Source organism: Triplophysa dalaica, chromosome 7 (genome assembly GCF_015846415.1).
Source record: "Triplophysa dalaica isolate WHDGS20190420 chromosome 7, ASM1584641v1, whole genome shotgun sequence".
Lineage (NCBI taxonomy): Eukaryota > Metazoa > Chordata > Actinopteri > Cypriniformes > Nemacheilidae > Triplophysa > Triplophysa dalaica.
Genome location: NC_079548.1, coordinates 13,510,905 through 13,536,475, shown reverse-complemented (window position 1 = coordinate 13,536,475; position 25,571 = coordinate 13,510,905). Strand labels below are relative to the sequence as shown.

The following is a 25,571-nucleotide window of genomic DNA, read 5'->3' as shown; positions in this document are numbered from 1 at the left end:
TCCGACTACGCCACCCCAGGACTTGCACCCAGGGAAAAGACAAACAACTTCAGTCTTTTAGAAGAGAGGTAGGCATGAGACGTTGGTAAATATAAACATACACGTTTTATTAATACAGAAAAGGTTCTTGAATATGCCAAGCAGTAATTACTAAAAGACGCCAATGGCAGCGCCACTCCTGAAGACAGCAGGGAACACAGTAGAAAGCAAACAAAATAAACTAACTTGAATTGGATTGATTAAAACCCCTTATCAAAGGACCCAAGTGTCTGCAACAAGTCTGCAACTGTTGTAAGTCTTGTCTATGTTGTATTATGTGTATTTGTTTTTCTCACCACTTTCCTCATGTTATGCTGTATTTTTCTTCTTAATCCATTTCGTTACATTCACCTTGTATATGTGTAATGACAATAAATTGAATCCAATCCAATTACTGTCTTACTTTTTCAGATAAAACTGTGAAATTCAACTAGAATATGACGACTAAGAGGTTATTTATGTCTACATTTATTTGAAATATAATCACTTTTGTTAATACACTGTTGTATATGAATATTTCTCTCTCTCTCTTTCTGTGTGTTGTTTAGTTTTTAATTAAACATACTGTACATGTAAAAGATCACTGAGATTACATTTGTAGATATTTGAAGATATTGACAAACACGCAGTCAGTGTCAGACTCATCTCTTTTATACTGATTTTACACTGTTAACTTTTAATTCATCGTATTTTGTCAAGTGAAACAATTATTAGTTGTTGTGTACTATAAAATAAATGCAATTTTACAAGTAAAATTTTTACTTCCCTTCAATTAGGAGTGAAAATGAGCTCAAATGAAATACTTTATAGACATGCTGGAGTTGGAGCATTGCTGTTGTTACAATGAAGGGTTTTTCTATCCTCTCTTCTCTGTTAAAATTGAAATATTTTGCCTCAGGGGAACAGTGTAACCACCAATGCATAGCATTCATTGTGCACTGATGCACATCACACAAAGCATCTGCAAACTGTTGAAACCTCCAGGAAGTTGATATATCTAATAACACAGCAAACAGAGAAAAATACAACTTAGATTACCTAGAAACTGGTATCAGTAATAAACAATGTATGACAATATAAAGCTTGATATTTAAATAGTTCCAGATAAAAAATAAATAAGGATAAATAATTATAATATTTAAACAAGCACATTTGTTGGATGTGTATTTTTGTTTATATTTTTATCCTTGTACAGCACATTGGACAACAACAGTTGTACTAAATTGTGCTTTATAAATAAAGAAAAAAACAAGCTCACTTTACACAAGATTACAAGAGTATGTCAATAATAGAATCATTTTAATGTTCTGCTTGAATGATCATTAAGTCATATACTCACTATTAAAATGGCAAATTAGGCTTAGTTTTAAATAGGCCAAATATAAAATAATAAGGGAGCATGACCCACATGTGTTTTGTGTCTGTACTTGTCTAAACTATAAATAATCCTCCACCTGACATGGTCTATGAAAAATGCGGTCTGGTAGAAAGAGGTATTTTTTTGACTAAAACCTCCCAATGGTATACCAGAGTTGTTTCCAATAGTCAAAATTAGATCAGAGAAAGATCTTTCTTAGTATTTAGGCCCTCTTTCTTCCTCTTTGTTCTCACACCTGCAAAGTTGAAACTGTTTACAGTGATGGTTAAACTTCTGAGAAAGCTTTGAATGGTTACTGCATTTTTACAGTGTCTCATTAAGTAAAGCATACATTCAAGAAGGTAGGCAATGTATTTCTTTTCGACGTAAGTGAAACTGAAAAAAAAAACTCTTAGGCCTAAACATGACCTTATGTTTGATCATGCTCAAAAACATTACAAGTTCCGTAAAGTCATGAAAACAAAGCATGTAGATATACTAAACTTTCAGCATATTGCTGTTGATCAATGAAAATCTGTCATGTTGTCCCAACACACATGGATTAACAAAACTCCCTATAAACCAAGCAAACACTAAAATCATGAAATACCAGACTACCTATTTGAGATTAATACTTTTAAACAGAAAGAATTCAGTTTTGTCAAAGAGTTGTCGATTTTTGTCAGTTTTGCAAAAGTGTAACATTAACTACTATACAGTGTGTGTAAGCAAAACCAAGGATTTATGAAAGTATTTTTTTAATAAGCCCTTGTATTAAGTGCAGATTTGTTACAAATCCTAACAATATACTTTTTTTAAATCAAAATGAAATTGATCAAATAAAGAATAAATGTAACCTTTTTTGCTTTTCTAACCTTATACGATTATGTTACTGAACTGAAGTGAAATAAAGTAAAGACCAGCTGGCAAGAGGTTGACAAAGCATTATTGTTTGGTTTTTAATTAGTTGTCACAAAGTGTGACATCAGAATATCCGCCTTCTTCACTAACACTATTATAAAACATTAAAAGAAGAAAACTAAAGACGAAAGTCATTGTGTCAACTTTAAAAAAAAAGAAGCATGCATGCTAGTTCAGAAAGTTTTTCACTGGCGCCCCCGAGTGGTAAGTATTAATAATATTGATTCATTATCACGAAATTAGAATTGCCACCTACACAGAAAAATAATGGAGACCTGCCACAGCGGGGGCCACCATGACCACTGGTCTGATGTTGTGCCAGTGGTGGCAAACAATATAATTGCAAGTCCAGTCACATATAGCATATGTACACAATAAAATACCCTGCAATTGTACTTTTGGTATAAATTGGAACACTGAAAGTATGCTAAATTGGAACAACTAATTTGTACTTTAATTGTGAATAAGTAGTGCTAAGGTTCACCTAAAGATATATTGAAGTAGGAGGTAGACTTTAAATGTCTTTCATTAAAAGAATAATATTATTAAAAGAATCCTACCAATCAAAAGTGACATTAAAACTTTATATATAAAGAAATGTACATTGTGTAAAAGTAGCACTCGAAATAAATAATAACTATAATTTTATATCAGTAAGTCTTAAGCCATATGTTAGTGAATATGTTAATACATTTGTAACATAGTTCAAAGTATGGAAGGAAGGAGGAGGAAACGGGCGACCATTTAAACAAACTTTATTCAAAATAAACAAACAATAACACGGAAGTAAAAGGCCGGCAGGAACAAGAACATAAATACTAACTTAACATATGTCCGGGCCCGGTCCTCTCTCGTCATACACTGCCGCTCGTCCTTTTATGCTTCCGATCTCCACCGTGAGAGATACGGAGCCGGTGCAACGCGCAGCTGACACTCATTATCACTCGCGTCACCGGCCCTGCGTCATTCCCCTACGGCTCCGTCCCGCCTCACTCGTCACAACACTTAAAATAATACTTAGTATAAAATACATTTCAAATGTATTCTTTTTTACTAGGGCATGTTTTCAGTAAAGTGTTAAGATTGATGCCAACCCAGCGAAATCAAAACTATATATATTTTTTCCATTGATTAAAACTGACTGAGCCTTAAGGACGTCAATGAACTGATATGCTATTAAGAGCTGATAAAATTCGCACATAAGAGATATAAGACTGACAGTCTAGCACGTGTTCTCAAACAAATCATGAAATTCCATGACATCACACTACTCTTCAGCCTCTCTTCAAGGTTCTTGTGCAATCAAATCCGCTTTGGAATCCCAAGTGTCCCTACCCCTTCACGAGAAGAGCCTCGGAAGTGGCGCCTCATATCAGCCGCTTGTTTGCACATTTATTATGTCCTAGGTGGAGAATGATGAAAAGTGCACTAGATGGGAGATAGGGGATGATCCAGATGGTGTAAATATTTACATTCAAGTTTTAATTTCGCGTAAGTGTTGCACGAGTTTGTCTGTGCATTTCACAGACAAAACAAAATTCCCCATGTTTTCCTCACCCTCAAGGCATCCTGGCTTTCATTCCTGAAGAAAAATGCAGTCGAAGTAATAATACCATGTACCATTTTACTTCAAGCGGAAGAATAACACGGCTCTGTGGTCTTAAAGAGTAGGTAGCATATGGTTTTTAAGGTCCTTCTTTGGTTTATGGAGTGTCCAACAACTTGTTTATGTAAATACAATGTGTAAAAACTCTATAATCTCGTAATCATAGCACGTTATTCGTAATATCCATATTGACAGCGCTATTAATGTTGATGTCTAACTTCAGTTATCTCTCGGCTGTGCGTGAACCTGAGACTTGATTTCCGGCAAGACACGCAGTTCATGCGTGACAGCTGGGTCGTGTCTTCCCTCGTCCAACTGCTTCACAGCCTTGGCTTGCAGGATATAGTCATGGTGTGGGGAGGCAGCTTGCTCGCAGCCTTGGTCGACCCCTCCAGGTTGCAGTGGTCGGCTGGCACAGATGTACCGCAATGGCACGCTCGACCTGGGGTGCGTTGACGTATTCCATAGCTGCCCCCATGTTGGGTTCGAGGATGAGCCGGCCGCATCCAAGATTACAGCAGCGAGCCATGTGCAAACTGTAGGAAATTTGATCTAATAGACAACTAAAAATGGATATGGTTCGTATTTGGGTTGTGGCAAGTCACCCCGTGCGCAATCAGCATCGCCATGGAAACGGAGGAAATTAAGAGCAGTGCACCTGCCAGTCGTCAGCACCTGTTACCCATTACCAGCCAGCATAAAAGCTTGGGAAATGGAGGAAAGGATGAGCTTCGACTCCATGTTATACTGAACGAACGTGTATCTCTGTATCCCTTACGGAACCGACTGCTGACGACCGGCAGATGTTATCTCACCGCTATTCTCTTCTACACATGTCCTACACACACCGGAGCACCACTAAAGACACTCACGAGCACAGCAAACTGCTAATTCCCCCAATACATTCTTCATCTGGACGTAAACTCTGAATAAATCACCCTCCGGGGGCTGTGATTGTGACTTCTGTGTCTGTATGTCACGAATGTCGACATGTGGGTGAGATTGTTTTAAAGGAAACTTGACTGAGCAAAGCTTTATCAGACAATAACATTTCTATTCATGGTTACAGTGTATGTTGGACAGATCGACCAAAAATGGGTGGGGGCGTGGCAATTTTCTTTTAAAAAGTCAGATTTATGTTAAAACATTACCATCTAAAGTAGTTAGTAAACAATTAGAATGTTTAGCTCTTGATCTTGAGGTTTGTAATTCTCTGAATATAACAGTATATACAGAGCACCATCTGCGAGCTCTTTTGTCCTTGTTTCAGCTGTTATCAGATAGTTCTTGGCAGCTTAAATTGGAACTGGCTGGATTCATCTTCTGATTAACTAAAAACCTATTGTGACTCAATTAATCTCTTTCAGATGGGTTAATCCAAAATGTATTAATTTAATTGAATTAATTTTAACAAACGTACCACCGACGTATTCAATTTGCTAATAACATCATTGACACTGTGTCATCGCAACGGTTAGAGACACGAAAATTCCTAAAACAAAATTGAGCATTATAATGAAGCAAGACTTGAAACAGTTCTATGAGCAAGGTTTCCTTCATGATGCAAATGACTTTGATTGGGAATATAGTACTTTAATACCTGACCTTAATATAGCATGGGGATATTTCTATACTAGATTTTCTACTTTAGTTAACAAACATGCCCCCTTCAAAAGATATAGGGTAAAAGGTTGAAATAATGCTTGGTTTACCGCTTTTTTATCCAATATGTTCCATGAGTGAAATCTAGCATGGGTAAAAGCTAGGAATACAGATCTTAATGCAGATTGGCTTAATACTAAATGACTGTGCCATGCATTAGAAATGCTAAAGCTGAGTATTTCCTCACTCAAACATCAAAACATTTAAACAACTCCTTAAAATTTTGGAAAACTATTAAATCATTACATGTAAATAAGAAACTAATTGGAATAACCTCCTTTAATTATAAAAGTCTCCCATACAATAATTGAGCGTTTCTCCACCATTGCACCGAAACGTTCTAAGCACAGTCTGAAACGGTAACAGTTACAGTTGTGCTCAAAAGTTTAGATACCCCTTGCAGAATCTGCAAAAGCTGAACCTTAAGGTTTATTTTTTTATTTAGTCCTGCCCTGAGCAAGATATTTCACTAAAGAAATGTCAACATAAAGTTCAGACTTAAGAATAATAACAGAATTTCTAAAAATATCCCAGGGCAAAAGTTTACATACCCCTGATTCTTAATACTGTATGATGTTACCTAAACATTCAATGACAGTTTTTATGTTTAATTATAGTTTTTAATTCTTACTTGTTTGTTATGAGTCATTAAACTGTCCACCGATCTTCAAAACAATCCCCAGGTCCTCCAAAATCTTTGCTTTTTCAGCATTTCTGGATATTTGACTCATGTCCAGCAGTAGCTGCAATGTTGAGATTCCTCTTTTTACATTTAGAACAATCAACTTACAATAGATAGAAACATTCAGTGCTGCCCACAAAGTCAACACCATCCATTTAAAGTCAGGTGGGTGTAAAACCTCGGAAAATGGTTTAGGTGTAAATTGTTATTGTTTCATTTATACATCTATTTTTTCATTCACTAATGTCCTTGAGAAGATTTAATATAACATAAATGTTTTTTAGGAAATTATACATAATTTATTTTACACCAAAACCATTTTTAGAGGTTTACATCCACCTGACTTTAAATGAATGGTGTTGACTTTGTGGACAGCACTGAATATTTACTTAGTATTTAAAAACATTACCCCTGTCCCGCCTCTCTTAATTGGCTACCGGTCCATTGTAGAATTAATTTTAAGATTGTTTTTAAATCTCTCAATGGTTTAGCACCTAAATATTTGACTTATTGTTTAAATATTGCTCCACTAAGAGCAATTACATCTGCTGACCATTTGCTTTTGGCTGCACCTCGGGCTAAGCTTAAGGGTAGGGGTGACCAGGCATTCAGATGGAATTTTTTATTTTTATGCTTTTACAATCTTCTGATTTACAAACTAATGTAAGAATATATGTTTTTTATAAAGTGCTTTATAAATAAACTTTGATTGACTCGAAAAAATACCTGTTGGTGCTACTTTTATGTTTTTAGAAGACTATGGTGATGTGATATGCATGCATGTATTTTCTCCGTGTTTACATGCTCTGGGCACTGTTTACCATGGTTTGTAACAAATTGTAGGGCCCTCACACATGCATGTGTGCCCTACGCTAGTGTTGGTTAGCCTGCTTAGTCCGTAGACTAAAACATTGGTATGTTTTTATATATAAATAAATCCTTGGTCAGCTCCCTTCTTATTTACAGAACTATATCTGTAAAAAGCAAGTAGGATACAATCTTCATTTGGAAGAATTATTTTATTTTCTGTTCCAAGCATGCGAACTGAAACAGGAAACAATATTTTAAATTTGCTGCTCCCATTGCCTGAAACAACTTGCAAAGCTAATTGAAACTTAGGAGAGCTGGTCTAGTTGGATGTTTTTAAAAAGATGTTAGATTAAATGGAAGCTGATACTGCTTGTTGATGCTGTGTTTGATTTTGGTTTAAATTTGTGATTTAATTTGTGTTGTGTTTAAAGTATTGATAATGTATGTTTGTATTGATGGATGAATCTTACTTAAATGATCCAATATTGACAACAACACACGAGGTGTATTATGCCATTAGCAAGTATGTATGCTTATGTATGCTCTTAAAGAAACATAAGTACAGAAATAAAAACTCATCAGTGTTTTTGTGTTTCATAGATGCATCAAACACTTTTAATAGAGTAAATAATGAAAAACTAATTATAAAGTTGACAAAAAAAGGACTGCCTAAATATATTGTGAGAGTTATTGGTATGCCCACCAGACACTGGAAGTAAAGTGGGGCAATACAATCTCTGCTCCTTTCTGGGTTATTGATGGTGCGAGACAAAGAGGATTTTTGTCTCCAGTCTTGTTCAATCTCTATATTAATGACTTTTCTAAATACTTGAAAGCCTGAAAACTGGTTTGATATGGAATATTTTTTATTACATTATGTATGCAGATGATCTTGTGGTATTCAGTCCCAGTAGTGCTGGTCTTCAGCAACTCTTGAACATATGTTCTGTTTATGGCTTTGAAAATGATATTACATTATAATGCTAACAAGAGTACTTTTATGATTTGTAGAACTAAGGAGGAAAAGAGTTCAAATGTCCCAGTTTTCACACTGTCTAATAAGAATATATATAATGGTGGGTGTGAAAGTAAAATATCTTACATTTTATTATTTGGGAGGTATTTTCTAAGAATTTCCCTGTTTATTTCTACTTATTAACTACTTTAAAATGCCTTTGTGAATTACTTATTAATCATTAATGAACACATCTATACATGCTTCATAAAGGGTACCTTAATGTAAAGTGTTACTGATTTATCTATAACCCACAAAGTCCCCATCATAATCACATCACAGTTCTGATCTGATCTATTCTTTCAATAGACTTACACAGGCTGTTAATGCAGGTTAGCCAAGCTTTTCAAAGATCAGTTCTGCATTCTAAGCATGCTGCATAATGTTTGTTTAGAGACCTGTGAGTAAAATGTTGAGGTAGATAATTATTTTGATAATGAGCCGCACCTCCTACAACCTTGATGCAAAGGGGAGAGCGAGGCACGTTGTCACACTTTTCACACTGTGTAACATTTACTGAGCACCATACATTACAGCGGTATAAATGTTATACCAAATGAAAGAATGACTTCTTGGGCACATAATTTGTATTCATTACATTTTCATATCTTACCTCATTACGGAGTTGTAGACTGTTGAATAGAGGATGTGCACTTTGGCAGGTAAGTTGTCACACTAGATTATCTAAAAATAAGAACACAACTACTTAATTGTGAATATTGATTTTCATTTTTATATTCAAACCAGAACTGGAAATATAAACAATCGTGCCTAGAGAATTCGAAAAAAACAATTATTTCAAGCCAAACTGTACACATTTCAATCAAAACGCATTACTTTGAACTTTAAACTCAAACGTCCGGTGGCTTGCACATAGATCCATTCTGATATGGCCGGATGTCCTCTGGAGTTGGTAGCCTGCTGTCAGCAATAGCATTGCTGGGTAAGGGTGAGCTGGTGGAAGCAGAAGCATAACTGGGCATGGGCAAACTTGGTTTCCAGAAATACATCTCTGTTGTAAGGTTGAACCCCGGCCACCCTAAAGCTAACCTGAATCTTCAGGGGGTTGCAGCCAGAGGATAGGCATTTGCCACAAACCCAGGAATGTCATAAATTGACATTGTCCTCCCTGGGATGTTCCTCATCCAGGAATCACACGCACTGTTGACGTGCCTCTTTAGTGGCCCGTAGAAAGACCTCTCTTATGGCTTGAGCCGATCTGAGCAGTGGGTTGGGAATGACAGCATGATTATGCCATTTTCTTTTGCATAATTGAGTCCATCAATGGACAGATGAGACTCGTGGTTTTCCAAAAGGAGTATACAGGGCTTCTAGTTTGAGCACTTTGTATGTTCACTGAAATGTTTCAGGAAGTCAACAAAGTGCGTGTCTTTCATCCATCCAGAGGAATTTGCCCCTCCTTTGCTGCCAGGTGGCCCATTGATCAGGAGATCTCTATAATGTCTAGATATATTTGTACTGGGGCAAGTTGTCAGATGTGACGACTTGCCCCAAAGTCATTGAGACAACTTGCCCCAAACTGACATGTGTGGTAATGTTGGCTAAATCTTAAGGTTAGCTCAACATAGCACGTCAGCTAAAGTATCAAAAGACACGTTATTGTCTCCTCTATTTTGTGCAAGATAATCATTTTTATCATTCATATCTAACAGAGTTGTATTGCATAAAATTTAAAGTGCCAATTTTTTACTTTTTAAGAAGAAAAATAAGAAAACTGTGCTAATATCAGATAAGAGCGATCTTGACCACATGTGAACGGGAAATTGACTATAGAAGAAGAAGTCAAACAAAGTGGCAATATGGAGTTATGACCAGTGTGACAACTTACCCATGTGACAACTTACCCCGCTCTCCCCTACCATCATAGAGGCCTATTTTGCAACAACATCTATTCTAGACTAAAAATCTAGTCTAACATCTGGACTAAAATTTTTGTTATAAGAGCATACCATTTTTTCACTGCTTCATCGACTGACCTTTTATTTTAAATGCATTCAATTTAATTTGATTTCATTTTTGTTTATTAAATAGGACGTTTCTTGAGACTTGCTGAACACACTGAGAAATTTTGACTTCATTTTGATAAGTCTCAGTGGTGGAGTATAAAAAACATGGACAAAACATGTCATGTGGAGATGCTGTCATTGAGAACAATTATATATAATTTTATAGATAAAGGAGTTGGTAAGAGATTGAGTTGGGTGTATGGACTTAATTGGATGGAAATAGTAATAAGTGTTTCAAACAATGCAGAAAGATCAATACTGCACACTGGTTTTTATACATAATTCAATGTGGCATAACCTTATTTCCTAATCTGAAAATCACTTGACACCTCTTGGGTGGATGCTTACATGAAACAATACACATACAATGATTCAAATCTGTTGACAGTTCTGTTGAAAATTCTGTTATTTACTCAACCTCAGATTGTTCCAAACATATGTAAATTTATTTGTTCTGATAAATACTAAGGAAGATATTTGGAAGAATGTCAGCACCCAAACAGACCCCCACTGACATTTATTTTCCCTACTATAGCAGTGAATGGGGGATGAGCTCTGTTTGGTGACTGACATTCTTCCAAATTTCTTTCTCTGTGTTAATCAGAACAAAGAAATTTGATTTTCACTTACAAATTTGGCTGTGAAACATAATAGATAGCATGTTACAGTACCGCCATGCAGTTGTTTCCATTTAAATTTGTTAAAGTAAGGTTGTAATTTACTCAAAATATGCAAAAATCTTGGCATCAGATGGTTGTATTGTGATGCTGCACTTAACGTAGTGTCATCAAAAATGTTAAGCTTGCACCTGAATCAATGATGACCTTTGCGGACCCCATTGCAATCTCTACTTGTGACTGAGTTTGTTAGGAATGTTGAACTCTGTGTATGACATAGACATAATCTTAATCCAAATTTCTTGACACATCAGGATTGATTTCATATACTGCATCCTCTGTGAGTACAACATTTTTCCCATCTTGTGAAATTTGAGCTTTGCTGAATTTGAGTTGTTAGCTCTATGATGTGTCGACCTGCAGCATCTTTGAAAATGGTTCAGTTGTCCTCCGCAGTTGTTGCATGTTGTGTTTTCAAACTTGTTTTTTGTTTTCAAACGTATCTGCTTGTCTTTGTACACTGTTTTCTTGTGTCCTGCGTGTGCTACAAATGACTTGGAAGGTTTTGCAGGCATCTCTTTTATGCGAGCTTGATTATCCTCTGTTTTTTGAGCTCTACCTGCATCTAATAACTGTTGAAGCGTCAATGTGCGGTCTCGTAGTGCCATCTTGCGGAGACGTGATGAACTGCAGCTTAGAATTATTTATGTAATATTGTAAAGGGTCTTTATGAAAAAGGAGCAAAAATAAAGTTATGCACAAAACCAAATCATGAAGGGCTGTGTCGTCATCACATAATGGTGCAGCCGCTCCTGAGATGCTCGGACAAAATTTCGAACCGGCATAGCATGCACTGCTTCAAGTCGAACACACCGTTTTTGTTTCAAATCCCGAGGTATTCCCGAAAAAATGTCAGGCCTCTGGGAAACATCAGTGACACGCGGTTGACTATCTTTGCAACCTGGTCTCATCAATTGCGTATAAATAACACGCTGTTGCATTATCGTTTTATACCTACGCCAGAGTTCGATTTTACGTGCATATGATACGCCAATGCTTGCTTGTACCTGAGAGCAGCCATTTTTAAAGATGAAGGGGAAACACTGAAATAATTAAAATAATACTGTTATGCACGGACGCTAACATTGGGTTTAGGGTTTGGGGACAGGTTAATGAGACAAATTGCTTAATATGCACACACGCTAAATTGGCGTATCATATTCACGCAAAAATAGGCGTATTGTATGCACGCAAAATCGAACTTTGGCGTGCGCATTACAAGATATTGCACAGCGTGTGTTATTTATACGCAATTCGTACGAATGGGCTGATCACACACAAGCTGCAATGGTGGCGGTCCTGCGTTTCTTCTCGTCTTTCCACATAAAATAAAGACTAGAATAAATTCCAGATTTGCAGGTCGCACATGCGTGAGTAGGCCTACTTGTAAAAATGATCTCGCGCTGTCTTGAAATCTATTTATTCGCAGTCTCGAGCCTTGGTGTATTTCTTTTAACCCCGCCATCGCTGTTGCTGAGCTGACGCTGTGCGGTCTCTTGGCTGTCCGGGTGCAGCACCGCTCTCGTAAAAAAATCGATATCGAAATCGATATCATTCGCTCTCGTGAATGATAAGAATCGATAGAGGACTGAATTTGCAATTCATATGTGAATCGAATTTTTCCACCCACCGTAAAGATTAGTATGAAGGAAAATTGTGAAATTAATGCAAAAAGCTAACAGTATATTGAATTGCTGGTTGCTGAGAGATGCTATGATTGACAAAATGTATATGTGGGTAGAGAACAGGTGTTAGTGTTTTGGCTGACTCAGTCTATTGTTTTAATGTATTATTGTAATTTGGAAATCAGTGTTGGAGTTTACAATGTGTGATTTTGAACATGAAATTTACAGTTTTGCCCATTGTGTGTTTTATTTGTGTTGCTGTGTTAAGAGTTTAGAAAAGTTGATAAAAGTATTGCAAAAGTCGTCATAGCAATTTGAAAAACAGTAATGGATGAGAATGGTAATATGCTTTATTATAATTCCTTCACTTAAAACACGGATTTGCCTGTCATCCAAAGCAATTCTGTACTTTTGTTAATGCAGTACCCTAAAATGTTATTGTGATGTTCCCCTTCCTACTCCAAAATTAATCCAATGCTTCCCCTTATTATTTGTGATTTTGACGAATTCTGCACTAACAGATATATAAGACAAATGATCAGCCAGTCATGTCTCTTGTGTCAACTATTACAAAATACATTAGATCATATTTTTGATAATAAAAATGTGAAATTTCAGAACAAATTTCCTATTCTCCCCGAGCTAAAAGAAATTACATTTAAAATATAAAATGATATGTATACTTCACATACATCTTTTTTTGCTTGTTATTTGTCTCAGTCTTTCTGGAAAGCTTGGCAGGACTGGATCGTAGAGAGGGGTATAGTTGCTGATGGTTTCACACTTAATTCACATGTTAAATTGTATGGAATTACGAAGGAGGGCTCTGTTTTGAAAGATTTGATTAATATTATTATATTATTAGCGAAACATTTTATACATAATTGCAGATATTTTAAATCTATTCCTTTGTTTATTGTATTCAGAAAGGATCTAAAATACTTCTCATGTGCCCTTATTAAAATGAAAAATCAAAAGTCATTAAATTTTATAATTGGTTTGTATTGTAAAATTATATTATTTTTATACGATTTACTTTCTTAGTATGTTTATTTATATATTATGTTTTGCTTTGTGGTTTATTGGAATATTTGTTTTGTCTGGAAACAATATGGTTCTACGGTTTTGAGCCAGATTATTTTGCTTTGTATAGTTATTGATGCCATTTTGTTTTATTAAAATTTTGCACTCAATGAAAAACAATGTGTGACATCTAACTTCCCCACCAAAGGAAGTAGTTAGGTTTACCAACTTGTTAGCAACTGCAGTTTTTAAGACATATGAGGCATTACAACAATGTTTTAATTGGTGTGTTTTATGTCATAGAATAAACCTTGATAATATTTTGAGTTTTTTTACAACGGATCATATTTCCGGCGATGTACCACAAAGCCCAAAAAACAAAACTCCGATGGAACCGGTGTTCTGCCAATTTATGCAACCCCATCAAATTTTGCTACGTCCATACCAATCAGGACTAACCCAACCACATCCCAACCACATCACGAGGGTAGCACAGTTTTATGGGTAGCATAAATTGGCAGAACACCGTTGCCCTTAAATGCTACTCGCTTCCAGGTTTCGCCAACAAAAATACGTCATCTCCAAGACTCCTTTTTACGTCAACACCTCAAACAATGCTGCGCGTTCCAAGGCGATTCAGTGCTCCTTTATATTAAACACCACTATATTCTGGACACTCTCCTATTTAATAAATGCTTATAAATATGTCTAAATAAGTCACCCTTAAAAAAACAAAGAATACAATAACTGGCTGGCTGGGTATGCATTTATTATTCAGCTCTTTGGCAAAAAAAAACCTGCACTTCTGCAAATAAACCCCTGGGAGTCACCAGTCTCTTATTGAAGAAGCCCGGGTTAGCTCTAACACATTGATTCAAACATCTTTTATACAGTATATTTGACAAAAATGTAGTTATTTTTTAATTAGGCCTACCTGTTTGCAACAATAATACATCCATTCATTTTCTATAGATGCTTATGGCCTGCAATGTCATGGAAGACCTGGATCGCATTCCAGCATCTTGAGCCATAAGTAGAAAAAACCCTTGATGGATGGCTTGTCCCAGAGCACTCATAGACACTCCCCACTCATACACCTAATCTCCATGTCATACTTTCATATAGTGAAACAGCTTGCTGCATCATCAAGTTAATAGTGATGTGTGATTTACAAAGGGTGCCCAAAATGTACATTTGAGTTATGTCCTGAACCCTTAAATGCTCCCACTTCACGTGGTCAAGCCGACTGCCCAAACAGGGATTTCTTAAGCAGTACTGGGCCTAAAATAAGGATATTAAAGTTGTTTTAAAAACATGCTTTACAAAAAACATCACTTTCTGCATCTTGACACAAAACAGAAAAACTGATAGATTTTAAGATATTTCAGAGCAAGTTGTTTTGTATATGTTAGACACCTCTAGCATATAAACATATAACATATATATTAGTCTGGGACTATAGGCTGAAACCCTGTCCAGGTTACTACGCAGTCTATAGTACTTTAACTGCTTTTGTATAGTAAAACCACAGAAACACATTATTCATCACACAACAGTATAGTTTAACCATGATATTTCTAGTATAACTATGGCATCTAAATCTAGAAATATGAATAGTATTTTTATAACAACATGTAGTCTATCTGATCATGGAAGATAAAGATGTTGTGAATTTGTCATGGTCCAGATCATTGTGATACAACGGCACAGTGATAAGAGCCTTTACAAAAACCTTACTCAAAGTTGCTTTCTTCCCTTTTTTTACTGTCCTCAACATGTTACGGCTACACTTAAGAAAAACATGAGTTCACTTTATGAAGCATGAACAAGCTAATCCAAAATATGGAAATAGAGTTAAACTTACAGCAGAGAAATCCATGAGGAGTTGTGCTGCACGTGTGCTTAAGGATAATGCATCTCATACTCTGTATGAGGAGTATTTGAGGTAGCATGAATCACTGTGTATATGGGGGGAACCACAGTGAAATGTTTCCCATCATGAACCTCTACCTTACAAACAACACTGACTTCAATGTTCCTTAAACTCCATGGTACATAATCTCTTCCTGTTTTTATTTATTTAACATTAATCAAGTATTGATTTTCAAAACAACATTTATCTAAACTTTTCATAGTTAAGAACCAGGGTTAAGGACCAGTGAGTTAAATCTAGCGTTTAGGCTGCGAAATTGCAAACAATGGCTCACTCCAACTCTCCCTTTCATAGCACTACGACACAACATGGTGAATTTAAGGGGATCCACAGCGTGTTAACACAAAAATAGCTCATTCCAAAAAAAGGGAATAAAAAGATAACGCTTCATTATTTTATACACCTCTGGAAACATAGTTATTTATATTGCATTTCTGTCAAGATCTAACAAAAATTACACAATGGACATTTAAAATAAACGCATTGAAAAATGATACAATTATGAAAATGTATTGATTGCTAAATCATATAAATGCAATGGTTACAAATATGTAAATGGATCCTAAAACATTATAAAATATTTTGCTGTTGTCTTAAAGGGATAGTTCGCCAAAATTACATTTACTAGCCCCCAGAGTGTTCCAAACCAGTAACTATTTTTTTTCCCCTTATCCCTCATTTACTGCCATAGTCACATAAAAACTATATGGGAGTCAATAGGGGATGAGATCTGTTTTGTTACTGACATTCCTCTTAATATCTTCCTTTGTGTGTAGCAGAACAAAAAAAGATTATACAGGTTTGAAACAATCTGAGATTGAGTAAATGATAACAGAATTTTCATTTTTGGGTGAACTATCCTTTATAAATACGGCCATAAGTTTTTGTCATGGTGTGTACCTCTGTGTCTACAGTAACTGGGGCACAGTAGTTTAAGCCATTACAAAAACTAATACTGCAAAATATGTGCAATCTAGTTACTTATTAAGGGCTGTAACAAGCAATTCTGATTTATGTAAATCTAGACTCACTTTTGCATTTTTGTAAACCTAGATTGAGTAAACAGAGCTTCACTCTTTTCAAAACTTTGTCATGGTTATTTGTCTTTTTTATCACCACAAAGAACCATTTGTCCATCATAAAGGTTCTTCAGATGCTAAAGGATCGGTACGGAACCAAAAGTTCTTCGCTGCCATAAAAGAATCACCTTTTTTAAGGACGTACAGAAAATTGGTAAAGCTAAATGAACAATTATTGTGCATTACGTCCCTAGTTAGTAACTGACTTGAACACATTAAAACATCCACACATGAGATAACATTAATTGTGGGCAGCTAAACATGGCTTAATGTGAGTAAAATACAGCAATTTAAACATGTTATTGATACTTACTATACATTTTTTGTATCGTATCCAACCTACACAGTCCATTGGTGTGGTCATATTATATTAGTGGCAAATGCCTGGTTCACATCTTCGTGGCATGTTTATGAATAAAATGCATTATATGCATTGTCCATTTGTAAAACTATATCGACCAATGCCAATAATTATAAAATTCCAAAAACCGGATGAGATATCACAGCCACAGCAATATATATCATTCTATAACTAGAACATACGGACCACAATTTAACCTTACCAGTCATTTGTAAAGAAAAGTTCATATTAAATGACACGAAATGAGAAATTATATGAAATAGTTGTTAAATAAAACCCAATAATGTCAATATCGACAAGTTTTTTGCCCAGAACAATTAAGGCCTACACAACGCAGAACTACAGAGCATAGCCGTGCAAAACACATCATTTTTTTGGTCCCAAACGAATCCGTTTTATTGAACGATTCAAATGAGTCGATCTACTAAGTCATTCATAAAAAATGTATTACTGTATCCTTGAAAGAAACAGCTGTTAAATAAAAAAAAACGTGCTTACACCAAAACAAAAAATAGAAATGTTTTTGTTTCATGCTTAAAAGTAAGCCTAGCTCATTATTTTCCCCAACATTTTATTTTACAACATTCATAATTTTATGTTGAAAAAGTGTATCCCCTAACATGATTGCAGACAGCAGTGTAAACTAATACCACGACTGAGCAGCATTTTTGGTCAGATTTGTCATTCACTTGTCTGAGTAAGAAAATTACTTTTCCAAAGATAAAAAATATATATTTAATTTGAATAATAATATAATATAATACATATGATTGTTTCGGACTTAAATTGGTCAAGTTTGCTTCTAAGCATCTTAACTAGTGCCCGCTTTGGCTGCCTGAATTTGGTTACAGGCCTACTCTCCGTGACTGCTATAAAACAAAGGCAAGTAGTAATAATTATTAGGGTTAAGGCTGTAAGTTAACGTTTTTTGCACCTAGCACTAGTGCTAGAGAGGTTTAAAGTTTGGTAGCACAGGCCAAACAGTAGTAGCACAAGTATAAAACATCTGCTGTCGTCATTAAATAAGAATTTGCAAGTGCAGTTGATCATGAATATGTAGGACAAAAGCCATTAATGTTACTTGCAGATGGATAAATAAGGGCCATATCATTTTTAGATTACCTAAATTTGTTTTAATTTTTCTAAGTTGTGTGATTTTCCATTTTTATACAATAGTGATATATTTGTCCACATAACTTACTGTAGTATAATATAGTATTTACTATAGCAGACTGCAGTAAAATTCTTAGACACTATAATGTTTTTATACGTTTACTATAGTATACAGTGCTTATCAATTTACCACAAGGGCACAAAAATTTTCAATAGCAAATACTATAGGTACTATAGTATGTTTTGTCTTACAGTTCAATTTAACGGGACATTTATTTTGACGGGTAATCGGGAAGACTAAAACGCACGTAAATTAAACTTTCAGAAAAAACTCTTAGATAAAGTTCATGTATTCATATCCTCACACAGTGCAGAAGATAAATCCTCAACCATCACCCGTGTTGAATGTTAAACGGTGCACATAATTCACACCCAGATGACATTTAAAAAACAGGATTTCGTGTCGACATCTAGTTTCATGGGATCGTGCGGTATGCACCATTGATTATTGTCACACCGAAACAACCACGACAAACGCACTTTACACAAGCATGAATCTCTATCGAATGCACATATTCTTATTGTCCTACATATATGTCGCACTGTTGTTATACCTTATTTCATGTTACTTTTTCGGTCGGACAAGTAAAATTCTCTCTCACTTGCCTTAACAAAACATTCAATTGTCCTGGACAAGCGGAGAGCGTTAATGTCGAGCCCTGCTTATCTCTAAATGTTTGGCAATTTTTTGGTAGATTTTAATTATAATTTAACACAAAATTCCATAGCAGTGACCTGGTATCATGAAACTTCAGCTAATATAGCATATGTTTATAGTATTGTGACAATCTGACTTCAATGATAATGGTTATGTTGTTTATGTAATATTTTTTACAGCAGACTGGGTGGGTTGAGGCCGATTTTGCTTACCAGTATGCAGGTGTTTCCTAGTACTACTTAGGTAGAATCAGGCATCCGAGCAGCAACAGTTAAAATATCACATATTTTCCTGTCTTTCAGGGTGCTCACATTTATCATTTACTGATTGTTAGTATTTAACAGTTTTTACTATTTCAGATCAGTTATTTTTGCATAAACATTTTCAAAACATATCTAGATTCAACTGTGTGTTGAGAGTTAAAGCAGATGTAACACACAGCTTCTGCCATCTCATATTAATCTTGGATATCTATAGTCTCTATAAACTTTGAAGAGTATTTAGTTTGATCACATTTATTTAGGACAGATACAGCTGTACGATTATTTCCGAAAACAGGTGACCTCCTGAATGCGTGCGTTCACACAACACACAATCTCAGTATCCCTCCATAACTATTGATTCACTTTAAGTTCATGTTGTGTACGTTATGCACGTATGGACCTGTTGCCAACAAAACACAGAAATATGACTCAGTTTCATTTACCGCGTGCGGTTCATGACTGGCATCTTTTAGCACTGGGACCAATCCATCTATCAGTTTCAATTGATCTCCATGTCCAACATTATTTCCACCATATATTTAACATTCCTCACCCAAATGCAGTGAACAAACAAACACAGCTGAACTTTGTAAATGAAGGAGCACATTGATGGGAGAATTGTCCAATCAGGGACAAAGATAAGCTGTTTCGGAATTGCATGTTCGAAAAAAACCTTCTGAAACCTAGACTGCAGATAGAAGTCAGGAGAATACAATGCCAATGGACTCCTTTTTTTTGATGAACATGTTATGCCTGCTCACATTACAAGCAGCACCATTCCATTCATTTCAACAGAGAGGTGGCAACATCCAGCGACACAAGCTGTAGCAACCGTTGGCGACTTGATGGGGCTTGTCTAGAGATGCGACAAATGCGACAGAGAGGTCAACATCACTAGTTCAGATAACTTTTATTCTGATAAACAGTATTGGACATACTGTCAATTCAATGTACAATGACAGATTTGCTTTAATGCTGTGATCACAGACAAAACACATGTACTGTATATACACTCACCTAAAGGATTATTAGGAACACCACACTTATACTGTGTTTGACCCCTTTTCGCATTCAGAACTGCCTTAGTTCTACGTGGCATTGATTCAATAAGGTGCTGAAAGCATTCTTTAGAAATGTTGGCCCATATTTATAGGATAGCATCTTGCAGTTGATGAAGATTTGTGGGATGCACGAAGCTCCCATTCCAACACATCTTAAAGATGCTTTATTGGGTTGAGATCTGGTGACTGTGGGGGCCATTTTAGTACAGTGAACTCATTGTCATGTTCAAGAAACCAATTTGAAATAATTCGAGCTTTGTGACATGGTGCATTATCCTGCTGGAAGTAGCCATCAGAGGATGGGAACATGGTGGTCATAAAGGGATGGACATGGTCAGAAACAATGCTCAGGTAGGCTGTGGCATTTAAAACGATGCCCAATTGGCACTAAGGGGCCTAAATTGTGCCAAGAAAACATCACCCATAACATTACACCATCATCATAATTGAATTAATGAGAAATTGAACAGGTGTCACTAATAATCTTTTAGGTGAGTGTATAGGTTGAACCAATGTTTCTCAATTTTAGTTCTTACCCTAAAGACTTGAATTGAGATTCACTAGCGTGCTATCAGATTCATCCATTCACAGCTGCCGTGCCAAAGCACAACCTACTTAAAGATAACTCAATAAGTAACCTGTAGTTTTATGTTTCAAACAGAGAGGGGAAAAGTGTCAAAAGTTGTGGATTGCACCCTTAAGGACATCTACAAGCAGGTATGCTTTGCTTTTATAGCAGATATAAACATTGAAGATTTTAATTAGTGGTGGGCATAGATTAATTTTTTTAATCTAGATTAATCTAGATTAATTCCAAGATTAATCTAGATTAATCTAAATTAAAATGGCTCATTTGAATTCTGCCAAAGGCATTCAGAATATGTGTGCTACCCAAATAATGACTAAAAGTAAGTCTTTGAGAACGGGTTTCTCAAGCCAGGTGGCGCATTAGACCAGGGGCTCATCTCCTGTTTCCAAAATGCATCACAAACTGCTTGAGAAAGCTGTTCTACTATGATAATTGGTGATCAAAATTAAATTATGTTCAATAAGATGAACGTGTGTTTACCTCCGCATTAGCTAAGGGATGATTTCCGTTTAGGTGGTACTTGAGACTGGAAGAGCTCCTACAGTACATTTGCATTTAGTCATTTAGCAGACGCTTTTATCCAAAGCGACTTACAAAGAGTGAGGGAGCAACAAGCGACCTGTCATACAGGAGCCATAATACATTAGAGCTCAATACAAAGTTACTGGTTTCAACTAAAGCTAGACCACTATCTGTTGAGAGAAAGTGTTTTTTAAACCAATTCCGCATTGCACAAGGTGCAAACAACCTTAGTCTTGTCGATGTTTCTATTGGGAAGCTTCTTAAAAATTAATATTCCCTGAAGCAAACCCGGCGGCTTCATAGCTGCATCCATGTTAGCACGTCACGTTCGATGCGGTAATTTCACAGTAACGTTATGTTGTGTTCAGACCAAACGCGAATGGCGCGTCAAGCGCGAGTGATTTATGTGTTAATGCAAAGAGCCAATAGACCTACTTGCTGCGCGAATCGCGCGAATGAAGCCCTGATTATGAGATGATGAGGCGGCTTCTGCTTCCGCGAATCACGCGAATCACGCGAGTTGAAAAATCTCGTTCTCGCCCCGTACAGTGCAGTTAAGCTGGTATACATCCGCGCTAAAATATCAAGGAGAAAATCATCATAGCTTGCGTAGTATAGACCCAGCTCCCAACACAACTTTGAGAATAGATTAACGGCGACATTTTTTTTAACGCGCGATAAGAGTCTCACTGCGTTAACGCCGTTAACGCCGTTAACGGCCCACCACTAATTTTAATTAACAATCTCTCACGGGCCAAAGCTAGAACTTTAATAAAATCATTCCACACATTCTACAGCTTCTGCAACACTTTAAATATGATTATTCTTGACCATTAAAACAGTAGATTGGTGATAGTGTGTGGCCGCATGAGCCTATGGGAACATTTCAGATCCAGCATTTGAATATATTTGAATATATCCAATATTTGGGTGCACACCAGCATAACATGCAAGTCAAGGGTGTAGTTATGCGTAACAAAAAGCACAATCAAAACTTATCCAGCCCAAATACCACACCTTAACTTTCATAAAAGAAATAAATCTGTATCGGGCAGTGGCGGTTCTACATTGAATCACTCCCCGGGCGAGATCCCCTCTGGGTGCCCCCCCACATACTCCCACCCATCCGAGAGAAAAAAAAGCCATGTTTTACCATAGCTATATAAGTGTAAGACGAACCTTATATTTCTCAATTGCACAAATCCTTCAACAGAACATTTTAAAAACACAATTCTGCACAAATCAGTATAAGTTATAATAACTTAATTATACTCTTTGTACATAAAAGTGACAACATATGTACAATCATGATGTAACACGAGCGGAGAACAACAACAATATAAAATATTAAGAATAATATACAAATAAAATGTAGAATAAATATTCTAAATAGCACAAATCCTTCATCACACAAAAGCAAATCTAATTATTACACTAGTGCACTAACAGAAAACACAAACTAAAACCTGACCTTTCTGGCCTTCCTTGATGCAAAATCATCAATAATGTCATCTTACGAAATCTGCTGCCCTATTGAGTGATTGATACTGATGATTGCAAGGCCAGTGAGCCGTTCCTGAGACATGGTTGAGCTCAAGTACGACTTGATCAACTTTAGTTTTGAAAAGCTTCTCTCTGCTTGAGCCACAGTGACTGGCAGAGTAAGTGCAATCCTGAGAGCAGTCCAAAAGTTGGAGTAGATCTCTGATAGATCCTTATCATGCATAAAAGTGATAAGTTCAAGGAGGCTGATGTTTTTTGATGGCTGACCAGTGGCAGAGGATTCTCCAAAATACTTTAGAAGTGCCCCTGAATTTGCAATTGAATTGCAATTGAAATTGACATCAAAAGACAGTAGGCTACAGTATAACTCTTATGAATTGCAAATTTACATAAACATGCCCTTACATGCCAAATGTCTGTCATGACTCATTATACGCTATAATAATCTAATCTAAGGGAGGAACAATTAGCTCCTTGGTTACTGCCTCGAATTATATGGTTTGTCACGCAACAGAGTTATAGCAAATGTTCGTCTTTGAAACTTCCTAAACATATGTTAATTTCGTTGGCTTATTACAGGGCCCAACATTAACCCCAATGATGGGGTTAAATAAATAATAACTTTACTTGTTACAGTTTTGTTGCAAATACAATCTTATGGTGAAATTAGATCTCGTGTTTGTTGAGATAAAACCGAATTATTGTTGTATAAGCATAGCAAGCATCATAGCAAGAAGGCTAACAAACGTCAGAGTTAACGTTACCACCCATTAACATTAGCCCTTCATTGATGACATGGATAACGTCACCGTAATCATACAGAGAGAACGTAGTGCATACCTTTATCTTTTGCTCTTTTCTCCTCTTCTACTTTTAATTCTTTTCCTATATTGGGCACCTGACGGCTTAAACTTTTTTCTCTCCATCGCTGTCGCTGTGTTTATCTGGCACTCGACAATCAACACATTTCACATCCCCCCAACACTGTCACTCACGACCAGAAGTCAAGACTAAACCACTTCACCTCCACATAATCGTTTTGGATTTCCTTTTTTTATTAGCCATTTTCACACATTTCACACATTTCACACAATATTATGATTGAAATGTGCGTTATTTGGAAGAAAGTCAAGGTGTGACTGACTTTAGCCCACTAAGTGGATCCCCCCTCCTTGTACGCTCCATTTGGGAGAGGTGACCTGTCCATCGCGGGCGCGGCCCCTCCCCTTTACACTTTTCACACAGCTTCTGCGCTTCTCAGCAAGCAGGGGCGGCAATTCGCCAATTCCCCACACAGACAGTTATATTATAGATAATGGAAACCCGCTTAGCGGCGCAGATTATTTTCAGATTATTAAATGCTTTTGCCGCCTCCCACGTGTCGTGAAAATTTGGCGCCCCGGGCGGCTGCCCGGTTCGCCCGTGCCTAAAACCGCCACTGGTATCGGGAAATTGACAGTAGAGGAATAAAATTCTTCCCAAATTGAACCTGTGGAAAAACAACTTGTACCATCAAGTACAGCACGAAAATCGCAGGTTCACAGTCAATTTGACCCTTCGCAAGCAGTTTGATTGGCAATCTGACCAATCATAACCCTGATATTATGTGCCCTATTTTGTCCAACATACGACAAGCTGGCGTAGTAGAGCTTTGGTGATTAAAATGAAAAAATAGCTTTTTCATTATTGTAGTAGTAAACATAGAAACATAAACCAAACTTTAATGGACGTCCACACTATAACTATAAATGATAACTACGTTTTTAAAAATCATTCTAAATAAAGGAGAATAGCGGAGTTCACGTCACAACTATCAAAAAAACAATCCATTCGTTGAACTCAATTTAATTGCATAGTAAAGATGTTCTAACATGGTTTCCATTTCTGTTGTTAGTACTGATTTATATCCATCTGACAAAATCACTACACACACCTTAAAAAGCGGGGATTCTGGCTAACGTTATAGGCTATTCTTTCAAAGTTCACAGTCTCTAGGCCTGTGCTTATTAACAGTGTTCATGTTTTATATCCAAACAATCGATAAAATTGACGTGTTTTAAAATCGGCATTTTGTAATCTATTATTCACGTATCGTGTCTGCCACCGTAAAGTTAACTGAATGTGGTACTTTTCCCTACCCCTCACGGCAGAGAGTTAATTAGATGCCGGCAAAGAGATCTGTGCGGCAGGAAAGCGAGACCTCGGAGTCACGGGGCAGTAGGCCTACTACTGACCAGGGGCGATTCTAGGATTTTCATTTAAGGGGGGATCTGCCCCCAATGAGGGTATGATTAAAAAAATATTATTTGTCTATTTGGGTAGGGTTGTATACTACTAACCTTATTGCTATTCACTATTTCATTGTATTCCCTGTATTTCATACATGGGAGTAGGAGTAGGCCTACTGACTGAGCCATATACAACACTGTAAACAAATTTTGAAACATTTAGATCTGAGAAGCCTTCCTGATTCATTATTCACTGTACAAACACAAATACACACGTTTAATTAAAAGTAACAACATGAATTATCAATTTGTCACATCTATAAATCAACTACCTAAAATAAAACACAAATCCCTTTACTCTACTTTTACTCTAATGTATCATGATACACTAATTATTGCTTAATAAAAAATTTTTTTATTAAAACAAAACAAAATGACTACACATGATGTTTCTCTCTCTCTGCCATTTGTTGCTTTCAGTCAATGATGTGTGTATTTAACCATTTCTGTGCATGCCATGTATAATGTAATGCCGAGATACACAATAATATGGTTTAAATGTTAAAAAGTAAATTAAAGAAAAATAAATCATGATCGTTTTCTAAAGTATGTTTGCATGGGTGTTCATCGCTTCATTTTTGTTGGAAGAAAAAAACAACTATCACACTGTGATAAAGGATAAACACAGCGAAGACGTAGGGGAGAGCGGGGCATGTTGTCACACTTTTCACACTGTGTAACATTTACTGAGCACCAT

General features: G+C 36.3%; 1 protein-coding gene and 1 long non-coding RNA gene across 3 annotated transcripts in view; one reads left to right on the top strand and one right to left on the bottom strand.

The window, feature by feature from the left end:
* Positions 1–25,571, top strand: part of LOC130425839 (uncharacterized) — a 154,909-nt gene that overhangs the window by 111,526 nt on the left and 17,812 nt on the right. The window contains exon 3 of the mRNA XM_056752249.1: positions 15,411–15,424. Within this exon, the coding sequence (XP_056608227.1) occupies positions 15,411–15,424 (14 nt within the window). The remainder of the gene's footprint in view (positions 1–15,410; positions 15,425–25,571) is intronic.
* LOC130425984 (uncharacterized) lies at positions 112–15,335 on the bottom strand. 2 transcript variants are annotated; one of them, XR_008907120.1, is made up of 4 exons: positions 15,309–15,335; positions 8,706–8,776; positions 6,217–6,328; positions 112–1,036 (listed from the first exon to the last, which is right to left on the bottom strand). It is a non-coding gene; the product is annotated as an uncharacterized LOC130425984 (long non-coding RNA). The 2 variants fall into 2 exon arrangements; XR_008907119.1 differs by lacking the exon at positions 15,309–15,335 and adding an exon at positions 14,379–14,527.